Source organism: Leopardus geoffroyi, chromosome B1, assembly GCF_018350155.1.
Source record: "Leopardus geoffroyi isolate Oge1 chromosome B1, O.geoffroyi_Oge1_pat1.0, whole genome shotgun sequence".
NCBI lineage: Eukaryota > Metazoa > Chordata > Mammalia > Carnivora > Felidae > Leopardus > Leopardus geoffroyi.
The window spans coordinates 7,809,150-7,836,594 of record NC_059327.1 but is presented as its reverse complement, the minus strand read 5'-3'; the positions used below and the strand labels follow the sequence as shown (position 1 = coordinate 7,836,594).

The 27,445-nt window shown below is 41.1% G+C and overlaps 1 protein-coding gene and 1 long non-coding RNA gene across 3 annotated transcripts in view; one reads left to right on the top strand and one right to left on the bottom strand.

Moving 5' to 3' along the window:
• LOC123584646 overlaps positions 1-6,775 on the bottom strand; it is a 29,596-nt gene extending 22,821 nt beyond the window's left edge. The window contains exon 1 of the long non-coding RNA XR_006705604.1: positions 6,673-6,775. This is a non-coding gene — a long non-coding RNA (uncharacterized LOC123584646). The remainder of the gene's footprint in view (positions 1-6,672) is intronic.
• VEGFC (vascular endothelial growth factor C) overlaps positions 1-9,509 on the top strand; it is a 109,789-nt gene extending 100,280 nt beyond the window's left edge. For both annotated transcript variants that reach the window (XM_045452379.1, XM_045452380.1), the window contains exons 5-7: positions 5,162-5,268; positions 5,574-5,907; positions 9,000-9,509. In XM_045452379.1, the coding sequence (XP_045308335.1) occupies positions 5,162-5,268; positions 5,574-5,907; positions 9,000-9,114 (556 nt within the window). In that variant the 3' untranslated portion in view covers positions 9,115-9,509. The remainder of the gene's footprint in view (positions 1-5,161; positions 5,269-5,573; positions 5,908-8,999) is intronic.
• The last annotated feature ends 17,936 nt before the right edge of the window (positions 9,510-27,445 follow it).

Genomic DNA, 27,445 nt, shown 5'->3' with positions numbered 1-27,445 from the left:
AAAGCCATTGAGTGCCACAAGTTGAATGTGTATTCAATTAATGTTAACACTCATCTTGAATGATCTATGAAATATTTTAAGAGATATTTGGTCAAGTAGATCAGTAGTAGTTTAATACAAATCAAGACGCCGTTCATTGTTTCTCACTTAGAGATATATTACGAAATACATTCAGCTCAGTTCTCACTAATGCCAAACAAAAAGTGGTAATGTGTCTGCATTCCTTAAATACAGATTTGGGGGGTCAGGAGATTTCCAAGTATGTAAAAACTCAAGGGGCAAAGAGTAGAGAAGTTGAAAGAACCCAAACAGCAGTGTGCAGAAAACAGTCCTCTGCAGTGGCCCAGGCACAAGAGCCAGTAACTCATCCAGTATCAGTAACTCATCCAGTACGCACAGGACATATCCGTCCTTGAAAATCTCAAGACAGAGATCAACGGCAACATAAGAACGATTTTGATCATTAAATCCATTATTCTGTAACACACATCCCCTTACACTTTTGTTCTCTGCTCTTAACTAGCAGTAGCTAATAAACCAGTGGAGTGAAGTAATGAAAGAATTTTTAAGAAAAGCGTCTTTTACCTGCATAAATATAAATGGGGCTTTGGTTATGTGTACGGGGGGAAAGGAAAAGTAGGCAAGTTCATTTATTTACATGTGATTTTCCACCGAGATTTACTTTACAAGTAATGGCATAAGCGTTGGCTTTGGAGACAAAATGTGCCCTGGAATCATCTTATAAATACAATGTACAAAATAACTAATTTATTTAAACTTTTCTACACACATCAATGTGCAGAACTTGAAGAAATATCGCAATAGAATAAAAATGCTTTGGAGATTAAGATATGGAGAAGATAAGTAAATTGTGCTCACCCCTCTATCCACAGTAAAAACATTTTCTTTCATTCTAAAATAATACTTTGGAAATTGTGTCTCCTTTTTTCTCACATGAGAAGCTTTAAATGCTAACAACTTGCCATTCACTTTTAGAGTAGGGATCCTCATTTAATAATTATGAAAATGTATTCTATGCAGATACATGTTTCTTTAATTAAATGGTATCTAGCAGGATTTCAAATTTCAACATTAAAATAGGTTAACATTGAAAAGTAGGAGTTACTTATTTTTGGCAAAGCTTCTAAAGTCATTTTTCTAGAAATTGAAGTTTTAAGTATATTAGAACTTAAAATATTTAGCTCACCTTTAGCAAAGCATAATTAGCAATATCAAGTTTACTTTAGCAAAAACACTTCAGGTGTAACATAATTGAAATTGTTATTCTGAAGACTATATTTTTACTCAGCATGAATGTGCAGAGTCAAAATGCCTAGCGTAGCCAGATTATATGAAACCATTCTGTAAAACTAGACAGTAGATACCTTGTTGTGACATTTCCAGAAATACATTCCTACATTGGTTTCTATACATGGTCCATATTTTTGAACTTATATTTTTAAGAATGTGAAATATTAGAAAACTCTACTTTTTTCCTCACTTCATGGGAAATAGGAAATGTTTTATTTTCGTATCTATTTAGGGTGCACAATCTTGTATACCTACTGAAAGTTCAGCACGGATACGTTAGCACACGCTCCTGCAGTTAAAGAACCCATTACTGACCAGTCTCACTTAGGCTAGTGATGGGGATCTCTAGATCTCTGGATACTTCTTTCCATAAAAAATAAATAGCTTAGTCATGTGTTTATCAACTACTATAAGTAAAAAAAGAACACATTTGACATTGCTACCATATTCACATATACACATGTGGCAGAGGGGGGAAGGTTGTATGTGTGAGGGTGTATACATGCATCTTTATATATACATGTTTATATATGCATATTACATATATTACAAATATATATGCATATACATATAATTGCAGAAACCATCTTTATGCGTGCATTCTAGTAGTATTTTAATATATGTCATTCTTTTACATTAAGAATGCATTTCCCATCCCTTATAATTGATTTGTGATCCACTGGTGGATTACAGCTAACAGCTGGGAGAATGCTGGGTTTCGGTAATGGCAGTATAAATCACATATTGGCAAAATGAAAATTCCCTTCTACTGCAACCACCACAGCGCTGTGCCCTCCTGATACCAACATGGGAGTGTGTCACTTAACTCACATATATGTCAAGAGTAGGGCAATACAGCCAAAATGGACTTCTCTTCACTTACAGAAGAGTAATCTAAGCTCATTCAGCCAGGATTAGTTGTTATTATTCTGTAACCAAACATAGCTGCATCTTATTTGATGGAAGGGTACTAACACTTGGGAAAGGAGATAAAGGAAAAAACGATATTGTTTTAGAAAAGTGATACTGTCTAAATGTTATGTGGAACAATGGTTTGTGATTAACCAAGAAAATTCTAATGACAAAAATATGTGGTAAGTAGAGACTTGTTCTTGGGAATACATAAAGTTATCGGAAAAGTACAATGCTCCCCAGGGGATATTGTTCACAAGAAAAGCAAGGTTTGGAACAGCATGTAAGAGAGGCTGTCTTCTGTGTAACCGAATGGAGGAAAAGATATACATGCGTACGTACTTTTCCTTTATTTACAGAAAGAAACACTGAAAACAAAAAGCTACAAAAAGTATCAGCATGCTTAGGACGTGGGGCAGAATGAATCCTCTGAATATGTATTTGCTCATAATTTTAACTGAAGTCACATAAATGTTTCAAAAAATAAAATTATAAATGAAAAGGCATGTAGTATATAAGGCAAATATATTCTTATATATACTTTAGAAAATATAAAGATTGTTAGTAACAAAGATTTTAATGGAAGTTATTAGTATGAAGTCAAAGGAGTACATTTAAAACCCCAGTAATGTTACATTGTATTTGGACATAGCTCTGTGACTGTTTGTTTTTTCCTAAAAATATGTACACGTATCTTTTACTTAAAATCAATAACCTATTTCCAAAAATAGACATTGCAAACATATCTTTTATTGTTTTAAATGGGAAGAATTATAAAGTATTGTAGGGAAACCCCAAACATAACTAATCCCCTACAAAATAACTTCACTATCTGTAGGAAAAGGAACATCCTATCTTGATAGGATCAAAAATGCTCAAACGCTATTCCCTTGATCATCCAGCAGTTATCATAGTTGTTAACACACAGTTGCTTTATATGTGGTTACTTGGATTATTTGCATGCTGAATGAGAAATTAATTAGCTTATGAGACGGGAAAGCAGATAGCACACAGCGTTCAAAGACTTGTTACAAATCAAAAACTTCAAGAAAACTTTCCATCACAGATGGTTTTTCATCAAACTGGAGACATGACCCCTGAAGAAAGGCACAAGGAAGGAGGGGTAAGGGCAAGACAGTCATCGCCGTTCGCAGTGCTGTGGGGAAGGTGTTTTAGGGAAACAATCATACTGAATGGAACCAGTAGAGATGTTGTGGGTCTTGGGGCTCCTGTAGAGACTGCTGGGTGGGAGAGTTCCCATAAATTCTCAGAAGTGGTTGTCCAGGAAAAAGTGGTTGCAAAATATAGATGTGCTTACACTGTTCAAAAATTCCTTTCTGTGGTGCTGTTCAAGACATCAGGCTGTCTTTTAACGAAAGACGTGTCATTACCTCATCACACAGTAGGCCTCTGAAACTTTTCTTAGCACCTTCCAAAGCACATGTCCTGTTTGCTTACACTCAGTGGCCCTGTGAAGATGATGTTATGTTCTAACAGTTTGGAATGTAACCCAACACTCTCCTATCACCTGTCGTTCATGATACTGAGTGTGGAAGATATAATTGTATAATTATTTCCCCTGCACCAACCTCAGCTGAACAATTAGGTAGCAAGAGATTTATATACACTCTAAGTTAGGATATTAGGAGCCAAGAATCCTTCTATTGGGTAAACATTACCTACAGAGACATTCTATGGGATATACACACATTTTCTAGTGCTGGGCCCCGCAAAGGTCAGTGTAACCTGATGTCACTGAACGAACCTAATCCCAAATGCCATTTTCCAACAAGCAGCATTAGGGCCCCTTGAAAGAATGGCTGATTCTGGGGGTAGGGGGTAAATGGGCAAGATGAGCTTGTGACATCTGTTCATGCCAGAGAAGCTTCAAACTAGAGGGCTCATTTCATACAGGCGTCAACATGAAGGTGGCCCAGTTAGCCAACAGTGGGGCAGCTGCAGCAAAAGAGCACTTGGTGTACTTGACTGTATGTTCATAACTTTTACCGAAATAATGAGGACAGAAGAAAAGGAAGGAGAGAGGGAGGAAAACCTAGAACAGCAGCATTAACAAGACTTCGATGCCTTTCTGGTGGAGTGTAGAGTGGAAATTTGCACTAACGGACACTTTATAGTTATAGGTATCTGTGTTTCAGAAACATCAGGAAGGGGGCACCTGGGTGGCTCAGTTGGTTGAGCATCTGACTTCAGCTCAGGTCATGATCTCACAGTCCGTGAGTTCAAGTCCTGCGTCGGGCTCTGCGCTGACAGCTCAGAGCCTGGAGCCTGCTTGGGATTCTGTGTCTCCCTCTCTCTCTGCCCCTCCCCCACTCACACTCTGTCTCTTTCTCTCAAAACTGAATAGACGTTAAAAAATAAAATTAAAAAAAAGGTCAGTAAAGGTAAATGTATGAAGATGTTTCCTATCGAATTATTTGAAAAAGCCAAAAGTAGGAAGCAATTTCATTAGCTACCGATCGGAGATTCATAGCACATCCATTTGATGGACTACCGTGTCACCACTAAACAGTGGATGTAACGGTACGTGATGATGTAACCTATGAAGATATCCACAATATGTTGTTTAGTGGAAGAAAGAAATTCCAGAGTGATAGAAGAGGCTTATTCCATTTGTACACAAGCTAAACCACTATGCGATTATACAAGTAAATGTACTTGCCTTAACCCGATAAAAGTCTGGAGTGATACGAGACCACACCACCGAGAGTGGTCTCCGCTGGGCTTAGCATGTGGCCGCACATGGGGGTGAGGAGGGTAGTCTGAGAGGGAATGTTCACATTTCACTTCATACATCCTTCTGTCATGGGAAAGCTTCTTCACAAGCATGCATTGGCTTTGTGATACGTCGGTAAGAATAGAGACGATCCCTTCTGCGTCCCGGTTAGACTATTAATTCGTGTGTCTCTCTCTCCCCAAGGTGCCAGGCTGCAAACAAGACTTGCCCCACAAACTACATCTGGAATGATCACCTGTGCAGGTGCCTGGCTCAGCAAGATTTTATTTTTCCTTCTAATTCTGGGGAAGGTAAGCAGAACGATGTTTTAAAGACTAACTGCCAAGGGTCTCTATTTTGGTCAACAAATATGTTAATATTAAAAGCACATGTATGGTATTCAGATCATCTTGCTCTGAAATAAGTGACTACAAAACAGGCCACTTCCTACTTGACAGTGGGATTATTTTGAATTTCCTTGTAAAGGAGCATACCCATGTTTGTGCACAACCCTTCAATGAAACACACGAAGACACTTTTAAATGCTTTTAACTGTTTCCCACCACACCCGGCGCTAAGTAAGGTATAGTAAAGATGTCTGACTGTATTTGTCTAGACTCTACAGATGGATCCCATGACATCTGTGGACCCAACAAGGAGCTTGATGAAGAGACGTGTCAGTGTGTCTGCAGAGGGGGGCTCCGGCCTTCCAGCTGTGGACCCCACAAAGAACTAGACAGAAACTCATGCCAGTGTGTCTGTAAAAACAAACTTTTACCCAACTCATGTGGGGCCAACAGAGAATTTGATGAAAACACGTGCCAGTGCGTATGTAAAAGAACCTGTCCAAGAAGTCAGCCCCTAAACCCTGGAAAATGTGCCTGTGAGTGTACAGAAAATTCACAGAAATGCTTCTTAAAAGGAAAGAAATTTCAACATCAAACATGCAGGTAAGAAATCTTCAGAAATCGTATTCACTTGTCTTACTGAGAATAGTTTTTCTCAACCAAAAGAGCGGTTGCTTTTTAGAATGAGACCAGTTAAGTTCTGGGAGGCGAATTCTGTTATTTTCTAACCAAGGTTAAACTTCCGTTGAGACCGTGTTTACTCCTGAGAAAAACAAGACAGAAGCCGTGGGAACCCAAACCAGATCCAAGCTCCGAACACGCGCTAATCCTTGTCCCAGAGGCTGAGGCTGTGATAGTGGTAGGGAGACAGAGGTGCGGGACAGTCCCTTGACGAGCGTTTCTGGAACATCCGAACGACACTCAACTGCCCCCACCAAAAATTATGATGCCATCATAATGCAGGACACCTGTCCTAGTGCAGAAACGTCTATGCAAAATTTTCAAAGGACAGAATGGTGCCACTAATTGTAGAGTTGTATCGAGAAAGAATGACAGTTAAGCTGAATAGTGGAGTTAGAGAAAGAAATCAATATATCGCTCAAGATTACTCAAGACTCATTCCTGAAACGTGGATTCTGCCCCCTTTTCCACCAAGAAAAAGAAAATGAGACCGTTGGACTCAGGCCCTTCCAGGGTTGAGCTGCTTCCTCTTTAACCTGAGGGCGAGGTGGTCTGCATTTTAGCCAGATCGGTGCCTCCGGCATTTTCTTCAACCTTGCTCCGCCAGACAGGCCTTCTCTCTCCAGTAGTTTTGACGTCGTCAACTACTTTTCTTTCCCCTCAGCTTATGAGCTTTCCCGGACTTACATCTCATTAGCATCTTACTGGGATGCCGAGCGTATGTTAGCAGCGAAGCTCGGTCCTCTTCGAACTTGCGCCAAGACCTAGGCACTTGGCAATTGTGTTCGCCTCTTGCATCTGTCACATATTTAACCAGCTGTAATCGAGGTTACGCCCTGGCATTCCATGAGAAAGTTCTATGGAAGGTATCCGTAGACTCCACTGCCAAATTCAGTGGACACGTCGGTGTTCGTGTAACCTGTCCTTTGTGTACTTTTTCTCGAAACTCCCCTCTTTGTCCTGGCTGACATAATGTTTCACTCTCCTCGCTGCCCTTTCAGCTCTCAGACCGTCGGTTCGTCATCACCAATACTGGCTTCTCTTCTTCCGGCACACTCTTTAGAGATGGCAATAATGCCCTTGCAACAGCCGAGCACTCACATGACTTAAAACTTAAATTGGGGGGCTGGGGGAGACTCTTGGTTGGGTACATCGGTTAGGCATCCGACTCTTGATCTCAGCTCCAGTCGTGATCTCATGGTTTTTGAGATCGAGTCCCATGTCAGGCTCTGTGCTGACAGCATGGAGCCTGCTAGGGACTAGGGATTCATTCTCTCTCTCTCTCTCTCTCTCTCTCTCTCTCTCTCTGAGCTTGCTAGGGATTCATTCATTCCTCTCTCTCTCACTCTCTCAAAATAAACAAACATGTTTAAAAAATTCAATTTCATGTATCTACAATTTCCTACCTACATTAATGTTTACTACTTTTCCCAGTAAGTAAAATTTCCATCTTTTTGATGCTTGTGAGCCTTGTGTTCCTGTTCTAATTTATGTCGCCGATGATCTGTCCACAGTAACATTTTAGCTGCTGCATAAGGGAACTTCAGTGAATCTAGGTATCTCATGGATGACATTGTGTTCTTCCATTACTGTGTCAGAGTATCTTATAGGGATCTTGTGTTTCCTTTTTAGAATATCTTGAGCAACAACTGTATCCCAATTTTATCTGGGTATCTGCCTCCCAGAAGGATACTTCAAAAAGGCAGAATATTGTATATACTAAGTCTTACTACAGATTATTAACCATGTTGCACAGTGAACCCTTCTAAGAGACCCTACTATACTTGGAAAGCCTGATCTTATCTTTCCATAAGACTAAACCAGCCACCATACTTGTCTACAGAATTCTTATATTAACTTAAGAGAAAAGATTTCCATCTTTGTAATTCTCCTAATAGTATACGTTGTTTCATGAAGACTTTCTGTTTACTGAAACGCTGTGTTCATTTTTCTAAGGATATACTTCCAGGTGTATATGTATATATCGAAGCAAAAACATATAATATTTTGAAAATGTGGACACTCATTTCTTAATATGTATTCCAAAAGTGTCAGAGAGGGGCAGAGTATATATTATTTGTCCACTGCCTTAATCATCAGCTTCCATTGATCATTGAGAATTGCATCTTTTTAGAAAAGGAATACCAGTAGTCCAACAATAATGCATTTGCACTTAGAGGAGAAAAAAAAAAGTAACACTTGAACTAGATATGTTTTCCGGAGCACAAGAAATGACACTTCCAACTCACACGTGCAGGGTCTCTATAGCGTGCTTTTGATCTCCCTGCCAGGCCACGCTGCCTTACGCCCTGGATGCCCATCCCCTTCTTGCACCAGACATGTCTCACATCCCCCCACGCTTCTTCAAAGGCAGCTCCCGTTCACTGGAGCAATAGGGACTTTGGAGCATCTGTCCTTTCCCCACTGGAAGTCCAGGGTGGGAAGAGAGGGGGGCCCAGGGAAGCACCATCCCTCTCCCCCTCCCCCAGACCACCTTCTACTCCCCTGGAGCCCAGGCGGAGAGGAACAGGGACCCCGTGGCACAGCCAGCTGCCTGCCGGGTGGAGAGAAACAAAGGGAGGGCGGGGCTCCCCACTGGGGCCCATGGTCATCCCTTCCAAGTCTGGGTTCCGCACAAGCACCCAGACTCCTGGGGACTCCGCCACGCCTCTGGGCTCACACTCTATCTGCAGAACTTCGACACTCACTTTCCCGGTCTCTCTTTTATGCTCCTTTCATCCACGAAGCAGAGGACACTTCAAAAGAACCAGTGCTCACATCACCTCCCCCTCACATCTGTTCGAGCAGCAACACTGGTTTTAGGCTTTTGCGGTCCTCCTCGGTTTTCTAATTCTCAGCCTCCAACTTCAGAAAGACAGAAACCTAAGAACAGGTCTATGATCACATGAGTAACTTTGTTCTCGTTTTAAATGCAGAAAAACAACTGCGTTTGTAGCATCGTGAATCCGTTGCGTTGGTCGTCAACACAAACGCTTTCCTCTCTGTTTTCCTAGTTGTTACAGAAGACCGTGTACGAATCGACTGAAGCCTTGTGAACAAGGACTTACATTTAGTGAGGAAGTGTGTCGCTGTGTCCCTTCGTACTGGAAAAGACCACACGTGAACTAAGGCTGCACTCTTTTCCAACTTGTCACCTGGCGATCTTGGAAGACCGTGTTGCCACGCTCGAACTGTCGGTGAACAGAGGGACCTTTGTGGGACCCTGTGGACCAAGACAAGTCAGGGTTCGCTGGAGTGTGTGGACGACTTTACAGAAACGGACTGGAGCTCACCTGCAAAAGACCTCTTATCAATGACTGGTTTTCTACCAAGGACCAAACAGCTGAGGTTTTTCTCTTGTGATTAAAAAAAAAAAAATAATAATGACTATATAATTTATTTCCACTAAAAAGATTGTTTCTGCATTCATTTTTATAGCAATAACAATTGGTAAAGCTCACTGTGATCAATATTTTTATATCATGCCAAATATGTTTAAAATAAAATGAAAGCTGTATTATAAACTGGTAAGTTCAGCCCATTACTATCTTACATGATGAGCAAAACTTGATGATATGAAAACGTTCACCTCTCCCTGCCCTTTTTCCTTTCCTCTAACCAGACATCAGATTTTGATGACTCTGAAAAAGCATGATTCTAGAAAACAAAGTTTCAGAGAGACAACATTTGCTATTCCATTTTATTTAAATTCATCTCAATATATTTAATAATTATAAATACTGTAGCACGTGACACTTTTGAATTTATAACCAAGCGAGTCAATACGGAACATATTATTAGTTCGTCTGCTTAGTATGTCCCCGAGATGAAAGTTATGCAGTTCACTGGGATGGTTCATTCACTCTTCATGTGATTTAATATCCCTCAGTATGTATTAAAATGGCTTTAAAATGGGGCGCCTAGGTGGCGCAGTCGGTTAAGCGTCCGACTTCAGCCAGGTCACTATCTCGCGGTCCGTGAGTTCGAGCCCCGCGTCGGGCTCTGGGCTGATGGCTCAGAGCCTGGAGCCTGTTTCCGATTCTGTGTCTCCCTCTCTCTCTGCCCCTCCCCCGTTCATGCTCTGTCTCTCTCTGTCCCAAAAATAAATAAACGTTGAAAAAAAAATTTTTTTTAATGGCTTTAAAATATTTCACTCAAAAAGAATCTTTCCCAGATATTTGACTTCTTCTGACCAGCTCAAACACTTTGTGTAAGCTGAAATGCTCCTATCTAGCACGTTTAAAATACACTGGAGATCATGTTTAAATGCTCTTCTGTGTTAAAAAGGAAACATTTTCGTAACACAATTGAAGTGTTTATTTCATTTTTTAAAAAATTTTTTTAATGTTTATTTTTGAGACAGAGACAGAGGGAGACACAGAATCCAAAGCAGGCTCCAGACTCTGAGCTGTCAGAACAGAGCTGACGCGGGGCTCGAACTCACGAACCGTGAGATCATGACCTGGGCTGAAGTCGGACGATCAACTGACTGAGCCACCCAGGCGCACCATCGTTTTTAAAAAGGCATTATGCTAAAATGCTTTTCTCTGGGAACAAATATTTTGGCTACATAAATGTAACCAGATGAGTAGTTTGCATATGGACAGGATTATTTCCTGGTATGACACAGCTACAGCAATATATAAAAATAATTAGTCCTGAAAGAAGAAAATTCTATAGTTATATGAAGATAAGTCTCTTAAACCTTGCAAGTTTAACAAGAACATCTTTAAATGGTGTAGGTGACTGCTCAAAATAGTAGTACTTGTGTTTTGCCATAAAATAATTTGCTTTCTTGAAAAATATTTAAACAGAGTGATGCCTTAGACATGCCCTCAGTGTTTTGAGTATTGACTTCTAAAATAATGTTGTCCACAGTGTTTGCAGAATTCCACTTACGTGCTGTGCATGACTTTAACATCTCATTTATAAATTAAGACTCTTCCTGTGTTAGGGGAAGATGAACTTCTGAAATTCTCTCATTATACATTTATGACCATCTTCCTGTTGATTTGTGAGGACGGCTCAAGTCTTCAGGCAGAAAATACCTGTGTTGTACATTCAAAGTTCCAGCCAAGGTCTAGGGTATTTTCAAACATGTGAACAGCAGAAAATGATGATAGTAAAAATACCAAAGAAAAAATGCTTACATTTGACAAAAGCTATAGTTTTATGAAGATCTCTCCACAAGCAAAAATTCAGGGATGATTTTACCAAAGGAAAAGTGGAGTAATAAATAATATCTTTCCACCTGATGAGACGGTCCCTAGTGCGTAAAATCGTCACCGTCTGTGAAATTCAGCAGAGATTCACTTCAATCATTTTTCATCGCATTTGAGCCAAGAATGTAAGCAAACAAACATTATGTAATGTTATGGCAATCTGGTTAATCGTTTTTAGTTTTCATACATTTAAAATGTATTGATTTTTTTAGCTAATTTAGGGGGGAAAGTGTATTCTAGGTTTCAAATTAACCCCCTGAGGCCACATAAAGAATATGAGAACCTGACACAATGACCACGATCAGCTTTAAAAAAATCTCAAGTATGTGTTGACAATTAGTTTCTGAGAATATATGGCTAAGCCAAAAGAAATCACTAGACCAAAACTTAAATCACGAAGCATGCCAGAAAAATAACACTTAATTTGTCCCTGGAGATGTAATAATTTTGGTCAAAATTTAAAATAACATGAGCAGAAACAATATACTGCCAGAGATACTTGCAAACAATTTTATGTGGATGATAAAAATCTCACGTCACTAAATTATAATAATTGAGATTTTCTGGTGCCAGTTTAGACTAGAGATTTTAGAGTTCCTTAGAATGTTAGCAAGCATGATTCAACAAAACGCTGAAACAAAATTACAGTGAGAATGTAAATTCTCCAGGAGCCTCAAGATACCAGCCCAGCCAAATCTCAAGGATAATGATGAGAAAATACTGGAAGCTTGCCGGGATACTTGATACATTCAAATCCTAAAGAGTTTATACAGAGAATTTTATGTCTAGAAACTAAATACTGTATTCTCAGTTTAAAAGACTAATGGGCCTGGCTGGCTCAGTCAGCAGAGCATGTAACTCTTGATCTCAGGGTTGTAAGTTCAAGCCCTATGTTGGCTCTAGAGATTATGTAAAAATAAAAAACCTTAGGGAAAAAAAAAAGCAGTTGTGTAACATTTAGCTTCTAGATATTTTTTTGGAAGGGGGTTTTAATTTGCTAGCTGCTGGAATGAAATCGATCCGTGATTAGACTTTCTAAAAATAACCTTTGTCTGCCACGTGCATATAACTCACACCAGAAGTTTGAGGGGTGACCGTCAGCGGCATTCACTGGCCTACCCAGAATGCACTTAAACACAAGGAGAAAGGGTCACACGCTTTCCTCTCATCTCTTCCGGGGTCCCTGCTCCGATCAGGTGAGGCAGACGCAGCAGGTGAGAGAGCTTATACTACAGCCTTGTATAGCTCGCTGCCCAAAGCATGCGACTCCTTACTGGGGTAACTTCGCATGTTCCCCAACCCAGTAGGTGCTGGACAGAGAGCCGAACAAGGGTCTGTTGCCCTCACCTTACCTTTGTGACTACACTGTCCCACCCAGATTGGAGCTTTCACTTGCAGACTTTTCAAAGGATGTTTAGGGACTTTACCTCTTGAACCTCAAATGAGAAGGACATTAAAAAAAAAAGTTATTTCATTCTGCTACAGTAGAAGAGTGTTAACTGATTTTTATAGAGATGGATTCTAGAAAGTTCTAAATAAATCCAATATGGTTTCTGAGGAAGGCACAGACTACACCCAGAGAACAATTGAAGGAAGTCAGTGACATGTTTTATAACATAATTCCCAGTTTCTGTGTTCATGTTGGAAGTTTTAGTGTATAGTAAGAATATTTTTCAAGTGGGGAATAATTATCTGTTAATGGGTGGAACAGCAAATGAGGCCTGACGGCTTGAAGACATTTTTTTTAAACCCAAGTTTCACAAAAAAATTGCACACAACTCATCGGCTCTAAAAAGCATACAACAATGGAAGGAGTAGGGGATCGGGAATTACGTGCCAGTTTTTTCATCTTGACTTTTCTGCCGTGCCCCTGAGCAAATCACCAAAACCCTCAGAGTCTCAACTTCTTACTCTATGGAAGGACAGAGCTGGGTGACAATGGTGTATCAAATCTCACCTCTGAAGCTGCAAAGTTTGTACTAAACTACATGCAAAGGGGGGGGGGGGAAACACACAGAGAATGTTTTTAAGAACTTCAAGGAAGCCCCATTCTGGAGATTAATGACCCCACCAAGAGGAAAAAATTTTTTTAATGTTTTTTAAAGTCTTCTTAAAATGTTTAGAAAGCCCTGTTCTCTGAAACCAGTGACCACATCAAGAGAACGATCATTTAAAAATGTTTTGTCTAAGAAATTATATGTGAAAACTCCTCTCCTTCTGCCTCTACTTCTTAAATGCTAACTAATTTAGACAGCCGACAGCATCGTTCTTCCTGATTTCTTACCAAAGGTGATCACACAGGGAGACTGGAAAATTTCTTTCAAATGTTGGAAAGGGTAATTATCTTGAAAAAAACAAAAAACAAGTAACTTTCCCGAAGAAGGCAGAAAGGAACACTCCCCGGGCACCGTGTGCAAACCTCAATCAGGTGCCCATATGCTGTCTTTCATCCAGGCCAAGCCATTGCGCCACAGATGACTCTGAACGTTGTAGCCATCTGGAGTTCTGGTGATCGGCTCTCATCACGTATGGGGCCCGCACCATCAGGACCTGGCATCTACATGATCTGGAAGTACACACGCTAAAACGCTCAGATGCTACCCTCGGGCTCGCCCACCAAGGCTGATGACACATCAGGCTTGAAAGACACGACTGTCCACACAGACAGCAATCACGTCTTTCATTCGATAGCCACGACGATGAAATGCCATTAAGAACTTCCTTGAAATCCATCAAATGATAACTAGCTGCCTAAGAATTAGAAATGGTCTCAACCAGAAATAATTTCATAAATACTTTTAAAAATGTTTCCTGTATATTCAACAGTACTTTAATTTTTTTTTTTAACGTTTATTTATTTTTGAGACAGAGACAGAGCATGAACAGGGGAGGGTCAGAGAGAGAGGGAGACACAGAATCGGAAACAGGCTCCAGGCTCTGAGCGGTCAGCACAGAGCCCGACGCGGGGCTCGAACTCAAGGGCCGTGAGATCATGACCTGAGCTGAAGTCGGACGCTTAACCGACTGAGCCACCCAGGCGCCCCTATTCAACACTACTTTAGAAGACTTTCTGACCATATTTGTAGTGTGCTGTTCAAGTCGTGGGTTTTTTTTCATCATTTTAAGGCAGCTATACCTATTCTTAATGTTTTTAAAACTTCATCTTCCTTCTATTCAAACTTATATACTTAAATTTAGTAGGAATTTGAGATTATCATCACACTTCCTTAAATAAAACTATGTGGGGCGCCTGGGTGGCTCAGTCGGTTAAGCGTCCGACTTCGGCTCAGGTCACGATCTCACGGTCCGTGAGTTCGAGCCCCGCGTCGGGCTCTGGGCTGATGGCCCAGAGCCTGGAGCCTGCTTCTGATTCTGTGTCTCCCTCTCTCTCTCTGCTCCTCCCCCGTTCATGCTCTGTCTCTCTCTGTCTCAAAAATAAATAAACGTTAAAAAAAAAATTTAAAACTATGTGACTGACACATTGTTTAAAAACAAGCTTTTCTAAAAAAAAAAAAAGTTGGGGGGGGGGCACCTGGGGGTCTCAGTCGGTTAAGTGTCTTACTTTGGCTCAGGTCACAATCTCACAGCTCGTGAGTTCGAGCCCCGCATCAGGGTCTGTGCTGACAGCTCGGAGCCTGGATCCTGCTTCCGGTTGTGTGAATCCCTCTCTCTCTGCCCCTCTGCCACTCGTGCTGTGTCTCTGTCCCTCTCAAAAGTATAAATAAACATTCAAAAAAATAAAAAATGAAAATGAAAATAAGCTTTTCTTCCACACTAGTGTCATATGGAGATGTCTTGCCACCAAGATTTCAAAAGCCTTCCTGATGTGACAAACGTGTCCTCTATTATGCCCCCTTGTTTATACTTCCGATCTCCTTTCTAGGACAGATTTTTATTTTTTCAACCCACTAATTTGTTCCCCTTATTTCCTGCTCATCTTACCCCATGACCTGTTACCCCTGATTATTCTTTTCCTTATTCCCGGCCTGAGGTTTGTACTACATGTTTGTGACAATCTCTGCTCAATGGAACTATCACAGGCCAGAGAAGGCACATAGGGATCAGACAGGATGTGGGGACGTCAGACTCAACATTCCCAGCCTCCTCCGATTCCAGCCCAAGCGTTGGATGGACAGACTGATATCAAAAGTAGGGGATGCTATCTTAAAATGGATATGATGGGGACGCCTGGGTGACTCTGTCGGTTATGCGTCCAACTCTTGATTTCAGCTCAGGTTATGATCTCAGGGTTCGTGAGATCAAGCCCTGTGTAGGTCACTGCGGAGCCTGCTTGGGATTCTGTCTCTCTACCCTTCCCCTAGTCGTGCTCTCGCTCTCTCAAAATAAATAAATTTTAATAAAACAGAGGGAAAGGGAAAGAAAAGGAGAGACAAACAGCCAAACACACTAGTATTTTAAGAAAAAAAAAGGAAGAGGTCTCATGTGACCTGCTGGGACAGCGATAGAGAAAGAAGGTGGGGTGGATTCCTGACACATGCAGGAAAAACTTCTGCGATTGGGGAACAAGAATGGCCGAGGCAAAGTCACACTCTGTTGGGCAGGTCTGGGATTATGGCGTAAACCTGAGTAAACATGACAAATACCACGATGGTAATGTGACAGTTCCACTGGGAAAAGTCTGGCGTAAGACGCAGGATCCTTGGCACCAAGGAACGTCCGTCTTGACTTGTGCACGTGGCAAAACCCTGATGCCACCTCATTCACATCATGGTGCATAGCTTTTGATGAGGTCTTGGGGAAACAAAGAATGTCCTCATCTCTGCACTTAAAGCAGGTGTTTTTCCATGAATTTCAGAGAACTTGAGAGTCTCCTTGTGATCATTTTTAAACAACAAGTTACGAGACCGTCTCGCCCTGGGTGAGAGAGGCGGACAAGCGCTGTTGCCCCCGTCATGAGTCACCTTCCAGGGCACAGGCGAGCAAAGTCCCCTTGATCCCCACGGCGTGGGGACGCACAGTGCCCGTGCTCTGGGCCATCTGCAGTCTCATTAAGCTGAAGAGATGGTGGAGGTGGGAAAGTTCTCTTCAACAAACGAGATAGTTCCGGAATTTCAGCTAGACCTGGGAGAGGTTTTTAGCGATGATAGAAATCGACCTCTCGTTCTTACAGATAGTGAATCTGCAGCCCTGAACCGTTAAAGGTTCTTCTGGGGACAAGAAGCAGAGCAGCAGAGTCCCTACGAAACCCCGGGCTGGCCATCACGAGGGGTGGCATCCCGCCCGCTTCCACAGTGACCGTCAGCGTATGTCCGCCACGTCCTGGGCAGCCAGGCTTTCGTCTGTTTCACGGGAAGATATCGAGGGGGGAACATTCTCTTTTTTAAAAGGCTCTTCATGGGGCGCCTGGGTGGCACAGTCGGTTAAGCGTCCGACTTCAGCCAGGTCACGATCTCGCGGTCCGTGAGTTCGAGCCCCGCGTCGGGCTCTGGGCTGATGGCTCAGAGCCTGGAGCCTGTTTCCGATTCTGTGTCTCCCTCTCTCTCTGCCCCTCCCCTGTTCATGCTCTGTCTCTCTCTGTCCCAAAAATAAATAATAAAACGTTGAAAAAAAATTAAAAAAAAAATAAATAAAAAATAAAAATAAAAGGCTCTTCACAAGTGCTTTTTTTCAAATCGCTGCCCTACGCTAGGAGGTTTACGTGACCGAATTACTTTAACGACCTCTCGCTCTCTGCCAAAGCCATCATCTCCCACAGGTGCAGCTGTGGCTTACGTGCCAAAATCCTGGAGCATTAAGGCTCCTCTCCTGGACCGGAGGACAAGTGCACTCAGAACACCGACCAAGGTCACGGTGCTCTCATCAGGAGAGGGACCAAGTTCTTAACCCCCGTGCAAAGGTGCCCCAGCCTTAAGAATGCTTAAAACAGGATTTATGGGAAAATGTTTAGATTTTTTTTTCAATTGCCTATTTGACAGCCTTAGACCAAAGCACAAACACAACGCAGCCTGAGCAGGGTGAAAGCATCCTCTGGGCTGGATTTATAATCAGCCCCCTCCCTCCAGCCAGGAGGCACTATTCTTGGACCAAATCCGTATACCATGACCCTCTCTTCCCTTATGAAGACTAGCTTTACAAAGACTTCAAATCTGCAGGGAGAAGGCTTCCGTATCTACACACACCTAATTTTTGTCAGGGGTCTGTACGAACTCAGTTCATTTGACACAACTTTGCCCCGGCTTAATCTGATCAGCTGCTGTAACAATATCATGTGGGTAGCCTGGGCAACAGAAATTTTATTTTCTCACAGCTTTGGAACCTGGAAGTCCCAGATCAAGGTACCATCAATGTTGTTTCTAGAGGTTTGTGGCGAAACCTCTTCCTAACTTGAAGACAGCTGCCTTTTTTCTTTCTCACTGTGCCCGCATGGTCTTTCCTCTGTGCATATGTGAGAGAAATGAGATCTCTGGTGTCTCTTCTTCTAAGGACACCAGATTTATAAGATCAGAGCCCTACTCTTATGCCCTCTTTTACCCTTAATTACCATCTTAAAGGTTTTGTCTTCAAATGCAGTAACACTGGGAGTTAGGACTTTAACATCTGAATTTGGAGGGGACACAATTCACTCCTTAATAACTCCTTTTTTAAAAAAAAATGTTTATTTTTGAGAGAGAGAGAGAGAGAGAGAGAGCGTGAACAGAGAAGGGGCAGAGAGAGAGAGGGAGACACAGAATCCGAAGCAGACTCCAGGCTCCGAGCTGTCGAGTACAGAGCCCAATGTGTGGCTTGAACCCACGGACCTGACCGTGAGATCATGACCTGAGCTGAAGTCTGAGCCTCCCAGGCGCCCCCTTAGTAACTCCTCTTTGTGTGCGAATTTTAATTGCTAAGAAAGAGATAAGAAAGAAACAGGAATCAAACATTTTGAAACCAAAAAGTATCTATTTCAAGACAGAATACCCAAATAGGGTTAGACGTTGGTACATGAGAAGAATAAGCAAGACCTTCAGAGAGAATAACTAGTTCGAGAACAACAAGCTATACTTGAAACTCTACCTGAGAGAGTCTTCAAACAACAGCTCTACTGAATTGTGAGTAAAAATGATAAAATACATGTATGTTTAAGCTGGACTTTGCTGGGAACACGGGTCTTAAATTTATCTGCCTAGATAGTTGGCACATCGAGACGCCTCGTATTGTAATGAGCTTATGTTGAACTGCCTGCTGCTTTCACACGTCGCTAATATGGTTAACTTGGCAAAAGGAACTCTAGAGTTAAGTGTGGCAATCTATACATGATTTTCCCAAAGTTACAAGCTCACGACCCCCTTCGGCACTGGGATTCCATAGGTGACCAAGAAGCAAGGCCACAGTTGCTGATTTCAAAGAGAATTTCTTGAATTCCTTGACCGTTGGGCAAGACGGCCACATATGTTCATGTGCAAATAAAGCGTGATCCCTAAGTCGTTCCCATGATCTTTGGAAGTTTCAAATGCCGAATCCTTTTTAATCACAATTAAAGTCTCCAGAAATTCAGCCTCATTTACCAATTGCAACAGAGTTCTAAGAGAGCAAAACAAGAGAATGTCAGAATTCAGCCAAGTATCAAATTTTAAAACCTTAATTCATCACCACTTGTGATGATATAAGACAGTGTCGTCATGCGTTTTGGAATTCAGTCACACTTTATGGTCAAATTAGGTCCTGAGACTTTGCACTTCAAATATATCAATTCCAACTCTTTGCCTTTAGTATGTCAAAAGGCACACACAGTCTAGAGGCTCTGAAAGACCAAGATATTCCAGGAATGAAGGACAGTTTTAATTTAATTTTTAAAATTAAAAAATATATACAGAAAAGGGCAACAAATGTGGAAAAAAAAAAAAAACCAACCTAAAAGCATCTAAGTATCAATGACATTAGGTTGAAAATAAACTTTGTATTCAAATTTCAACTTAAGAATTTCTCCCACCCTTTTGGTATGAATTTCCTTCATTGTTAAGAAAATGCACTTCACTCATAAATCTGAGACATTCAGTTTAAATCAGCACTTTTCAAACATTAACTATGAGTGAATTCTTACTGCATTTTTAAAAGGCATGATCTGGAAAATGTCAGAGAAATGCATAATGTTCCTGTGCTTTAAACTGAACCAAGGAGGCAACACTATGCCCTCAACATATAACTTACTTATGAGATTAGAAATAACTATTCAACAGCTGTTGGGAAAAAAATACCCTCAGAAATAGCTATTTTGGGAATCTTCATCCATTTCTAGCAGATCTGAAATTTTTTACTCTTTCTTTCTTCAGAAGAAAAGAAATTTATAGAGATCTACTGAAATACAGAGTACCTTTTATAAAAGATAGACAACAGAAGGTTCAGTCAATGTGGTTCAAAGCATAGTTTGCTGAAAAGGGTTAAAGGTTAAAGTGTAAGACACTAAGAGCTTGGGAAAGGGCGGGGGGCGGGGTAAGAATTTAAAAATAAAACTATAAAAACACCAGAGCAAAAAGCGTGTGCACACAGAATTAAAAATTCTAACAGGCAAAATAAAACAGGACTTCCTGTAATGTTCATAAAAAATATAAACCAGCCCCAAACAGTATTAACAAAGTTGACCTTTCAGGCGCTGCTTTTAGTTTACTGTAATCACGTGATCCTCTTGTCAAATGGCTCCTCCTACACACCCTGGTCTTGAACTAAAACACGCCTGTGTACAAATTTTGATTAGATGATCACAAGAACCTTGCAGGCTGGATTTCAAAGTTTCAAGGGGGCTGGGTCTCTATCCAAAATTCTAAGCCATCTCATCTTGGAAAAGTATCTCCATCGAGGAAATAACAGTATTTTAAAACTGCATTTTAAATGCCACCCGCCTTCACGGATCTCATTTTGTCAGCATGAAATGCAAAAACCAGACCGACCGAAATCGGCTGTTCTGATGGACGTTCCTTTGGGGAAGGTGAGAAGAGCACCTCAGAGGCTGTGGGGCCCTGTGACCTAAGCCTCAACTCCTTCAACCACGCCGCCGTCGGGGGTGCTGCATAGACTCGATGCAGGAGTGCATACGAGGGCCCCGACGGGGGATTATGCAAAGAGGGGCTACTCAAACTTTTACTGAATTCCTCACTGTGTGTGTCTAGTCCAGAATTCCACGCATCATAAGGTGAAAACCTACTTCGTTTTCCCCCACCTTTGTCTACTCGTGTGCGGAAAGATCGATTTGCGTAGTCAAGTTCCATGAGATCTTTCCTTTGAGAATCAGTCTCTACCTGCTTTAGGTAGGTACTACATATAGGTGGAAAGGGAAGAAGTAGGAAAGAGGAGGAAAAAACAAAACAAAACAAAACAAAACAAATTCTAGATTTTGAAGAACAAATCTTACTTAACAGGATAGAAGATGTTAAGAGGAGGAATAACATGAAATAAGAATGCATTTAAACATCTAACATAACCTATTTGGTCTACTGTCTCGGTATATCTGGAAAAACTACATGTTTATAGTAGAACGTTCAGAAATATATACATGTAAGAACATTAAAGTGGCCTGTTATACTATCCAAACTTAATCGTTACGTTGTGTTGAACACAGTTTTAGGACTCTATTCATGAATATACAAAACTGGGATCATAGGGCCTGTACAGATTTGTTTCATGCATTTAGTGCTTAATGTTTGTGTGAACTTTTTCTTCACAAGGTCTCAATTTTGCATAAATGCATATTGCAGCTGAACAAAAATCTCTAATTACTCTATTACATTTGAACACTTATTTAATTAGCTTATGATTTTCACCCCATTACAGTTATGACCTCTAATTCTTATTAAAAATTTTTTTTAATGTTTATTTATTTTTGACAGAGACAGAGAGAGAGAGAGCGCGCGCGCATGAGCAGGGGAGGGGCAGAGAGAGAGGGAGACACAGAATCCGAAGCAGGCTCCAGGCTCTAAGCTGCCAGCACAGAGCCCGATGCGGGGCTCGAACTCACAGACTGAGAGATCATGACCTGAGCCGAAGTCGGACACTCAACCGACTGAGCCACCCAGGTGCCCCTGACCTCTAATTCTTTACACACTTTGTCCTAGCTCTATTTCCTTCTTATCTGTAACATCTATGGGTCAAGTGTATTCATCTTCTGGACAACTTGATACATATTGCCAACAAACTCCTCTAGAAAGATGTGTCCTTTGATTCTCTCTGTACAATTTTGCCAGAGACCTAAGTTTCCTTGCAACCCCACAAATATTATCTTTAAAAGAATCTCAGCTAATCTGGGAGTGAAAAGCACCTTAAATTGGTTTAATTTGTAATTCTTTTGATCAACCATGAGGTCGAATATCCTTTCATGTATTATTTCTCCTCTTTGCCAGTCCTCCTCTTTGCCCGTTTTTATTGGGTTGCCCTACCTACCAAATTGTAAGAACTTTTAAAACAGCAATCGAATAGCAAAAGTTTGATTATCTACTTGTGCATCTATTTTTTGTTTTCTTTTAGCCTTGTTAAGTAGTTCATAAAGTCTCTATGTGCAAACAATTTTTAATTTCATGAGTCAAACCTTTATTTGCTTTTTTTCATGTCCTTCCTGCAAAGCTCCCTTCTCTTTGCAGTAATTGGAAGGTATTTCAGAACTATGTCAACGATAGAGAAAATGGTGTCATTAATCATGGAGGAATGTCTACAAGGCACCGTAAGACTGAGGCTGGGATATGAACCTGTCTCTCTTCTCTATGTGGGACAATGCTCTATGGGCAAGTCTATCATCCTTCTTTTCTCTTCCACATCCATGACTTTGATTTCTTGGTAGGTACACTCAGAGGCTCCTTTGAACAGTAACACCAATGATAATTACCCTGGACATGCTCTGTTCCTAGGATATGAAATTCCTAGAGTAGCAGAATGTCCAGCATAAAGAAGTAAAATTATCCAGAGGGGGGGGGGGGGGGAGGGACAAACTTAAAAATAAGTTTGCTAGAGAATCTATGACATAAAATATCAATCATTCCATCTTTTTTTTTTTTTTTTTAATTTTTTTTTCTTTTAACATTTATTTATTTTTGAGACAGAGAGAGACAGAGCATGAACGGGGGAGGGGCAGAGAGAGAGGGAGACACAGAATCGGAAGCAGGCTCCAGGCTCTGGGCCATCGGCCCCAGAGCCTGATGCGGGGCTCGAACTCACGAACCGCAAGATCGTGACCTGAGCTGAAGTCGGATGCTCAACCGATTGAGCCACCCAGGCGCCCCAATCATTCCATCTTAAAAAAATCTTTTTATGAAACAACTGGTTCCTTAGTGGCATTTACAAAATTCAACTTTTTAAACCAACAGAAATATTAGGGTATGGTTGAACTTTTGCCCAAATCATTTAGCCAATTGCCTTACCAATATTTTTAAAGAATGATTTCTTCACATGACTTGTGTGTGTGGCATTCTTTTTCCACACATGTGTTACTTTCTTACGCATCATGGATTGTTTCCAAGGCTATCTGCTTTTTTTAAATCTATCTGCTTTGGATTCTTTCATCAGTGCTGTGACATTTTAGCCTAAATTATTTTGAATTTTTGGTAGGCAGAGCAAGCATCCCTCATTTGTCTTCTTTGAACCCTTTTCTTAGTTCCTGAAAGTCACAGGGATGCTCTCTTAAGAGACGATCACCCCACCATCTGCTCACTGGCACTGCCTGGAAGAGGAGAGTATTGGCCTCGCCAGGTCACAACTTGCACCCATGAGGGAGAGGAGGGCTGCCCGGTCCCTTGCGGGGACCGTGACTGTCGATTTTACTCAGGTCCACTGGAATGCTTTACTGAAGAAAGCAAAAGACCAGTCCATCATCAGCATTTTAAGAACTCTATTTCAACCCTCTAGTTTGGGCAAATTCCTCCCAGACACTAAGTATCAGGTGTCAGGTTTTTTTGGTTTTTTTTTTGTTTTTTTTTTTTTTGGCAGGGGTGGGGGGATTGGGGAGGGGGTCTTCGTAAGAATTGTGTTACTAAGTTGAGAGAAGTGAGGGAGGCCTTGCTCACCAGGCAGGTGGCATTTTGTCCCCAACTCCTCTTAAGTCTGTGATGTTTACGGGAACACAGTCACTCGAGGAAGTCACATCTTACAATTTGCCTTTTCATCATGCTGAGGATAAGCATGCCTTAACTTGGAAAGGGCTTCAAAGACGGTCATAGCATTAACCAGGACTTGTCAGTCACTCACCAGGTGACTGCTCAAGAATCCTTGGGAAGATGCTTTCTACTAAGAAAAATATACAATGACTTCCCCTTTAGTGGCATTTTGGGAGCGCCTGGGTGGCTCAGTCGGTGACGCGTCCGACTTCAGCTCAGGTCATGATCTCACAGTTCGTGGGTTCGAGCCCCATGTTGGGCTCTGTGCTGACAGCTCAGAGCTTGGAGCCTGCTTCAGATTCTGTCTCTCTCTCTCTCTCTCTCTCTCTCTCTCTCTGCCCTTCCATTCTTCACACTCTGCCTCTCTCACTCAAAAATAAATAAACATTAAAAAAAATGTAATGGCATTTTGGGTTATTGGTCTTCAGATAAAAATACAAAATCTCCATGAAAAAAAAAAAAAAAAACATTTGGGTGGGAAGAGAATTAGGTGTGGGGAAAATGGCACCCTCTAAATGAAAATGTTAACAAAACCTCAATCCACATTCTTTGTCAAATTACACTTGCCCCATGCAATAGGTGTGAAATGTACAAGGTACTTAATTTTCATTGTCTAAAATTAATGACATTAAAATAAAAGAGGGCTTTAAATTCTGCCCATGGTATAATTTGTGTCTGAATCTTTTGGGATGGAAGGGTTTTACCACAGATAATCAGAACTCATGCTTCGTGATTGATTAGTCTAAGAAGTTAAAGTGAAAATTATTAACAATATAATCACGCTTTAAATATACATTTTTATATGCCTGTTTACTAATTCACTTGGCTTTTGTTGTAGGAACAAGATCTTGTCTTTGGAGTTAGATCTTGGTTTTCTTGCATATACAATACTTGCAATGCTTTGTTTTGGAGTTTTTATTCCATTAACAAGGATTGAGAAATTAAAGTCACTTGCAAAATAGTCTGAAGAAAACAATTTCTTCTGCTACATTTCATAGCAACCAAACATTGGTAGCTGACTTGCTCAGATTAAATTGGACAACCTTTTTTAACTGACTCTCCTTGACCGAGCCTTTCCAAAGCATTCAGTTTTCTTAGACTTTGTCTTAATTTTCCACGTATCATGGTTACTTTCAGAAGAAAACACTGAGTAAACGTGTGTCCGTTCATTTCCTCTAGTAATTTACAAAGCTGAGATAACCAAGTTTGGATCATATAATTGCCTAAGCTTGAAAGAAGCAACTCTTTGGGTCACCAACAGAGACATATGTGTTATTAAAAGGCTTCAAACTATGAACTACGATGTTTCAGAAAGTCGTCTTTTCACTTTTCAAGGAGACTATCCCTAAGTACTAAGAACAAACAAAAACATCCAGCCAGATGTTTGCAATTCCTTAACCCTTTTTCCATTTCCTGGCCCTCCTCTTCCCACCTCAACCCCTACGGGGCGGCTCTAAGCTCATCCCTAGGAAACTTCAAAATAATGTCTCTGGTTAAACACAGAATGATGTCTATGAGAAGCTTATGCTATTCGGGACAAAAAATAATAATAAAGGAACAGGAATGTAGCCTCCGATCTCTTTGAACCAGAAGTGGCCTTTCAGGCTTCAAGGCCATTTACAGTTTCCAAACAGAAGTTTAATAAGTTGTAGGTAACCGAGTGAACTTAAAACATTATTGCAGGCAGCCTTCCGTGTATTTTTCTGCACACAATGTTGTGAACAATAGTCCTATTTGAAAGGAAGGACCGCTGCAGAAGTGAGCTCAAGTTTCGTTTTTCTCTCTTACTTGTCTTTGTGGATTTTAACCTTTCAAGACAACTCCTGAGACAGCTTCCCTCACCGTGCCCATCTGCTATTTGCTTCAAGCAGGCTTACGGGGTGAACTTGTAATGTTTCTCTAGCCATTAGTTCCTTTTTGTGTGCGTCCCTTAGACTAAAATGTGCAAAGGTTAATTTATCTCTTCCGTTTAAAAATACTTCGTGCCGTCTGCCAGTTTTTTCTTTATCACCAAAGGAGCCTGATTAGTTTGCTGCCCTTAAGTTTACTGCAAATAAAGTATAGTTTCAGGACTTCAGACAGCACCTTTTCCATCTTGGGGCCCGTCTTGTGTCCCGTCAAGCCTTTCGTGGGCAGCCTGTGGAATTAGCCTCCCTTCCAACAACAAAATAGCTTTCAAACCCCCATGGCCTCGTGAGATTCTGCACCACATACTTCTGTTTATATTAAACCAGCCATTTCCATGTAATTTCTTATTCTCTGCGATGTTTTTTCCATAGCCAAGTAAACCCAACAAGTGAACTTTCGAGATAATATCTTAAAAAAAAAAAAAAAAAAAAACTCTCAGCTGCCCCAGTCTAAAGGAATGGGTTTCATTTAAATGTTTCCTGTTTTCAATACATTTGCCTCCTGGAACCATTGTGTGCAACACAAAGTCCGATTCAATTAGAAACTAAGTTGTTACGACTGAATTTCAGCTCATGCCCCAGAAAGTGCCAGAGAGTTGAACTACGCTAGAGAAATGAGGAAGGGTACCGTGTCTTACACTGATGTACGGGGTCTCGTCACTGGACTGATGAGTTCGTTGTAGGTCCTGGTCAAGAGCCAGAGGTCTGACAAACAAAGAACTTCACGATCTTTCTTATCATTGACAGCTTTAAATAAATTGAAATATTGGTCATCAGTAGCCGTCTATTTCTATCCTGGAAGTATTTATACTCCAACAAGTCATCTACCAAGTTGAAGAAAACAACACCAGAACGTCACGCTGCTTAGGATGAGAACATTTCCAAAATGAACACAACTTCAACAGAAGCATCTGGCACCGATTTGTATGCACAGTCAACGCATGGTGTCAATGATGATTTCAGCTCCCTGTTTAATAAAGAATTACGCTGTCTGATATTAATATCTCCAATCTCTTCACTTGCTTTGTAATTGCCTTGCAATTGCCTCTATTTTCAGCATTTCTCGACCCACTTGTTTCAAGCTTTGTTTCCTGAAACCAGCCTATAGGTTTTCTCTTCTAATGTGAGAGTTTTGATTTGCTGACATCTCATTTAATGTCCTGTATAATTGCTTTTATTTTTCCACCTTGCTCTATGTTTAATTTTATAGTCATTTCCTGTCTTAGTTTTGTGGGAAGGATCCACAGAACCCATGTCAACTCTTCACTCCATTTGCTGTTAGCGTCGTTTTCCCTGCTGTCCCCTAGAGAAGCACACTTTTATATGAAGGCAAGGTAAAAACTGCTTTCTTTAATCAAGACACATAACCCCCTGCCTTTACCAACCAGATGACACCTTTCAAAGAACTTTCTCTCTAACCTCTTCGCATTTCCCTGCCGTGCCCCACGACTATGGTTCACTTCCTTTCTTACCCCCACGTTTGCGGACCTCACCTGACAGCATGGTGGGTAACATCAGGGCTCATCAATATACAGTTCTCCTTTATTTCCTGTATTTCACTTCCCAGCTCCCCTGCGCTCAGCTGAGGCCACGGAACATGTTTGGGCCAATGAAATGTATGTAGAAGTCACGGGGATCATTTCTAAGCTGAGTAAGCAAAAAGCTTTTGTGCGTTTTTTATAGCCTCTCTCTACCACTCCCAGAACATGGAAAAGCATTTGTCTTACGATGGCAGAACCACAAAACTTAAGTGCCTTTGAAATTTGAGAGGCCTCATAAGGTCAGCCATCTGGCAGAGTCACCCAAGGTGAAGACGACTAGAATAGTCAAGCGAGGACTAGGTTTTTATTGTACAAAAACCACAGAAATTTGGGGGCTGTTACCCAAATACACCGTGTTCTATGCTTCCCTCTCACGAGTCCTTCTTTGACACTTGTTTATTCTCCTGAAAACGCATGCCACAATGCTTCTGTTCCCTTTCTTCTTTATTTTCCCGTCTCTCGAACTCTGTAGAGCACTTTATTTGGTTATCGGTTAATGTATTTTCTCAATTATTTTTCTCATGGGAGAGATGAATGGTCTACATTCTAAACTCAAGTTTCTATTTTACTGAGGTATGGGCTGTCGTGGCTTGATCTAGAACTTTCGAGTTGCAGTCCTCTCTTCTCTTTAGGGGATAGATCCCATCCCTGTTAATGCTCTAGATTCTTGCAGAGATAAGTCCCCGGCCGGTATGAGGTTTCCACTTTGTAGTAAT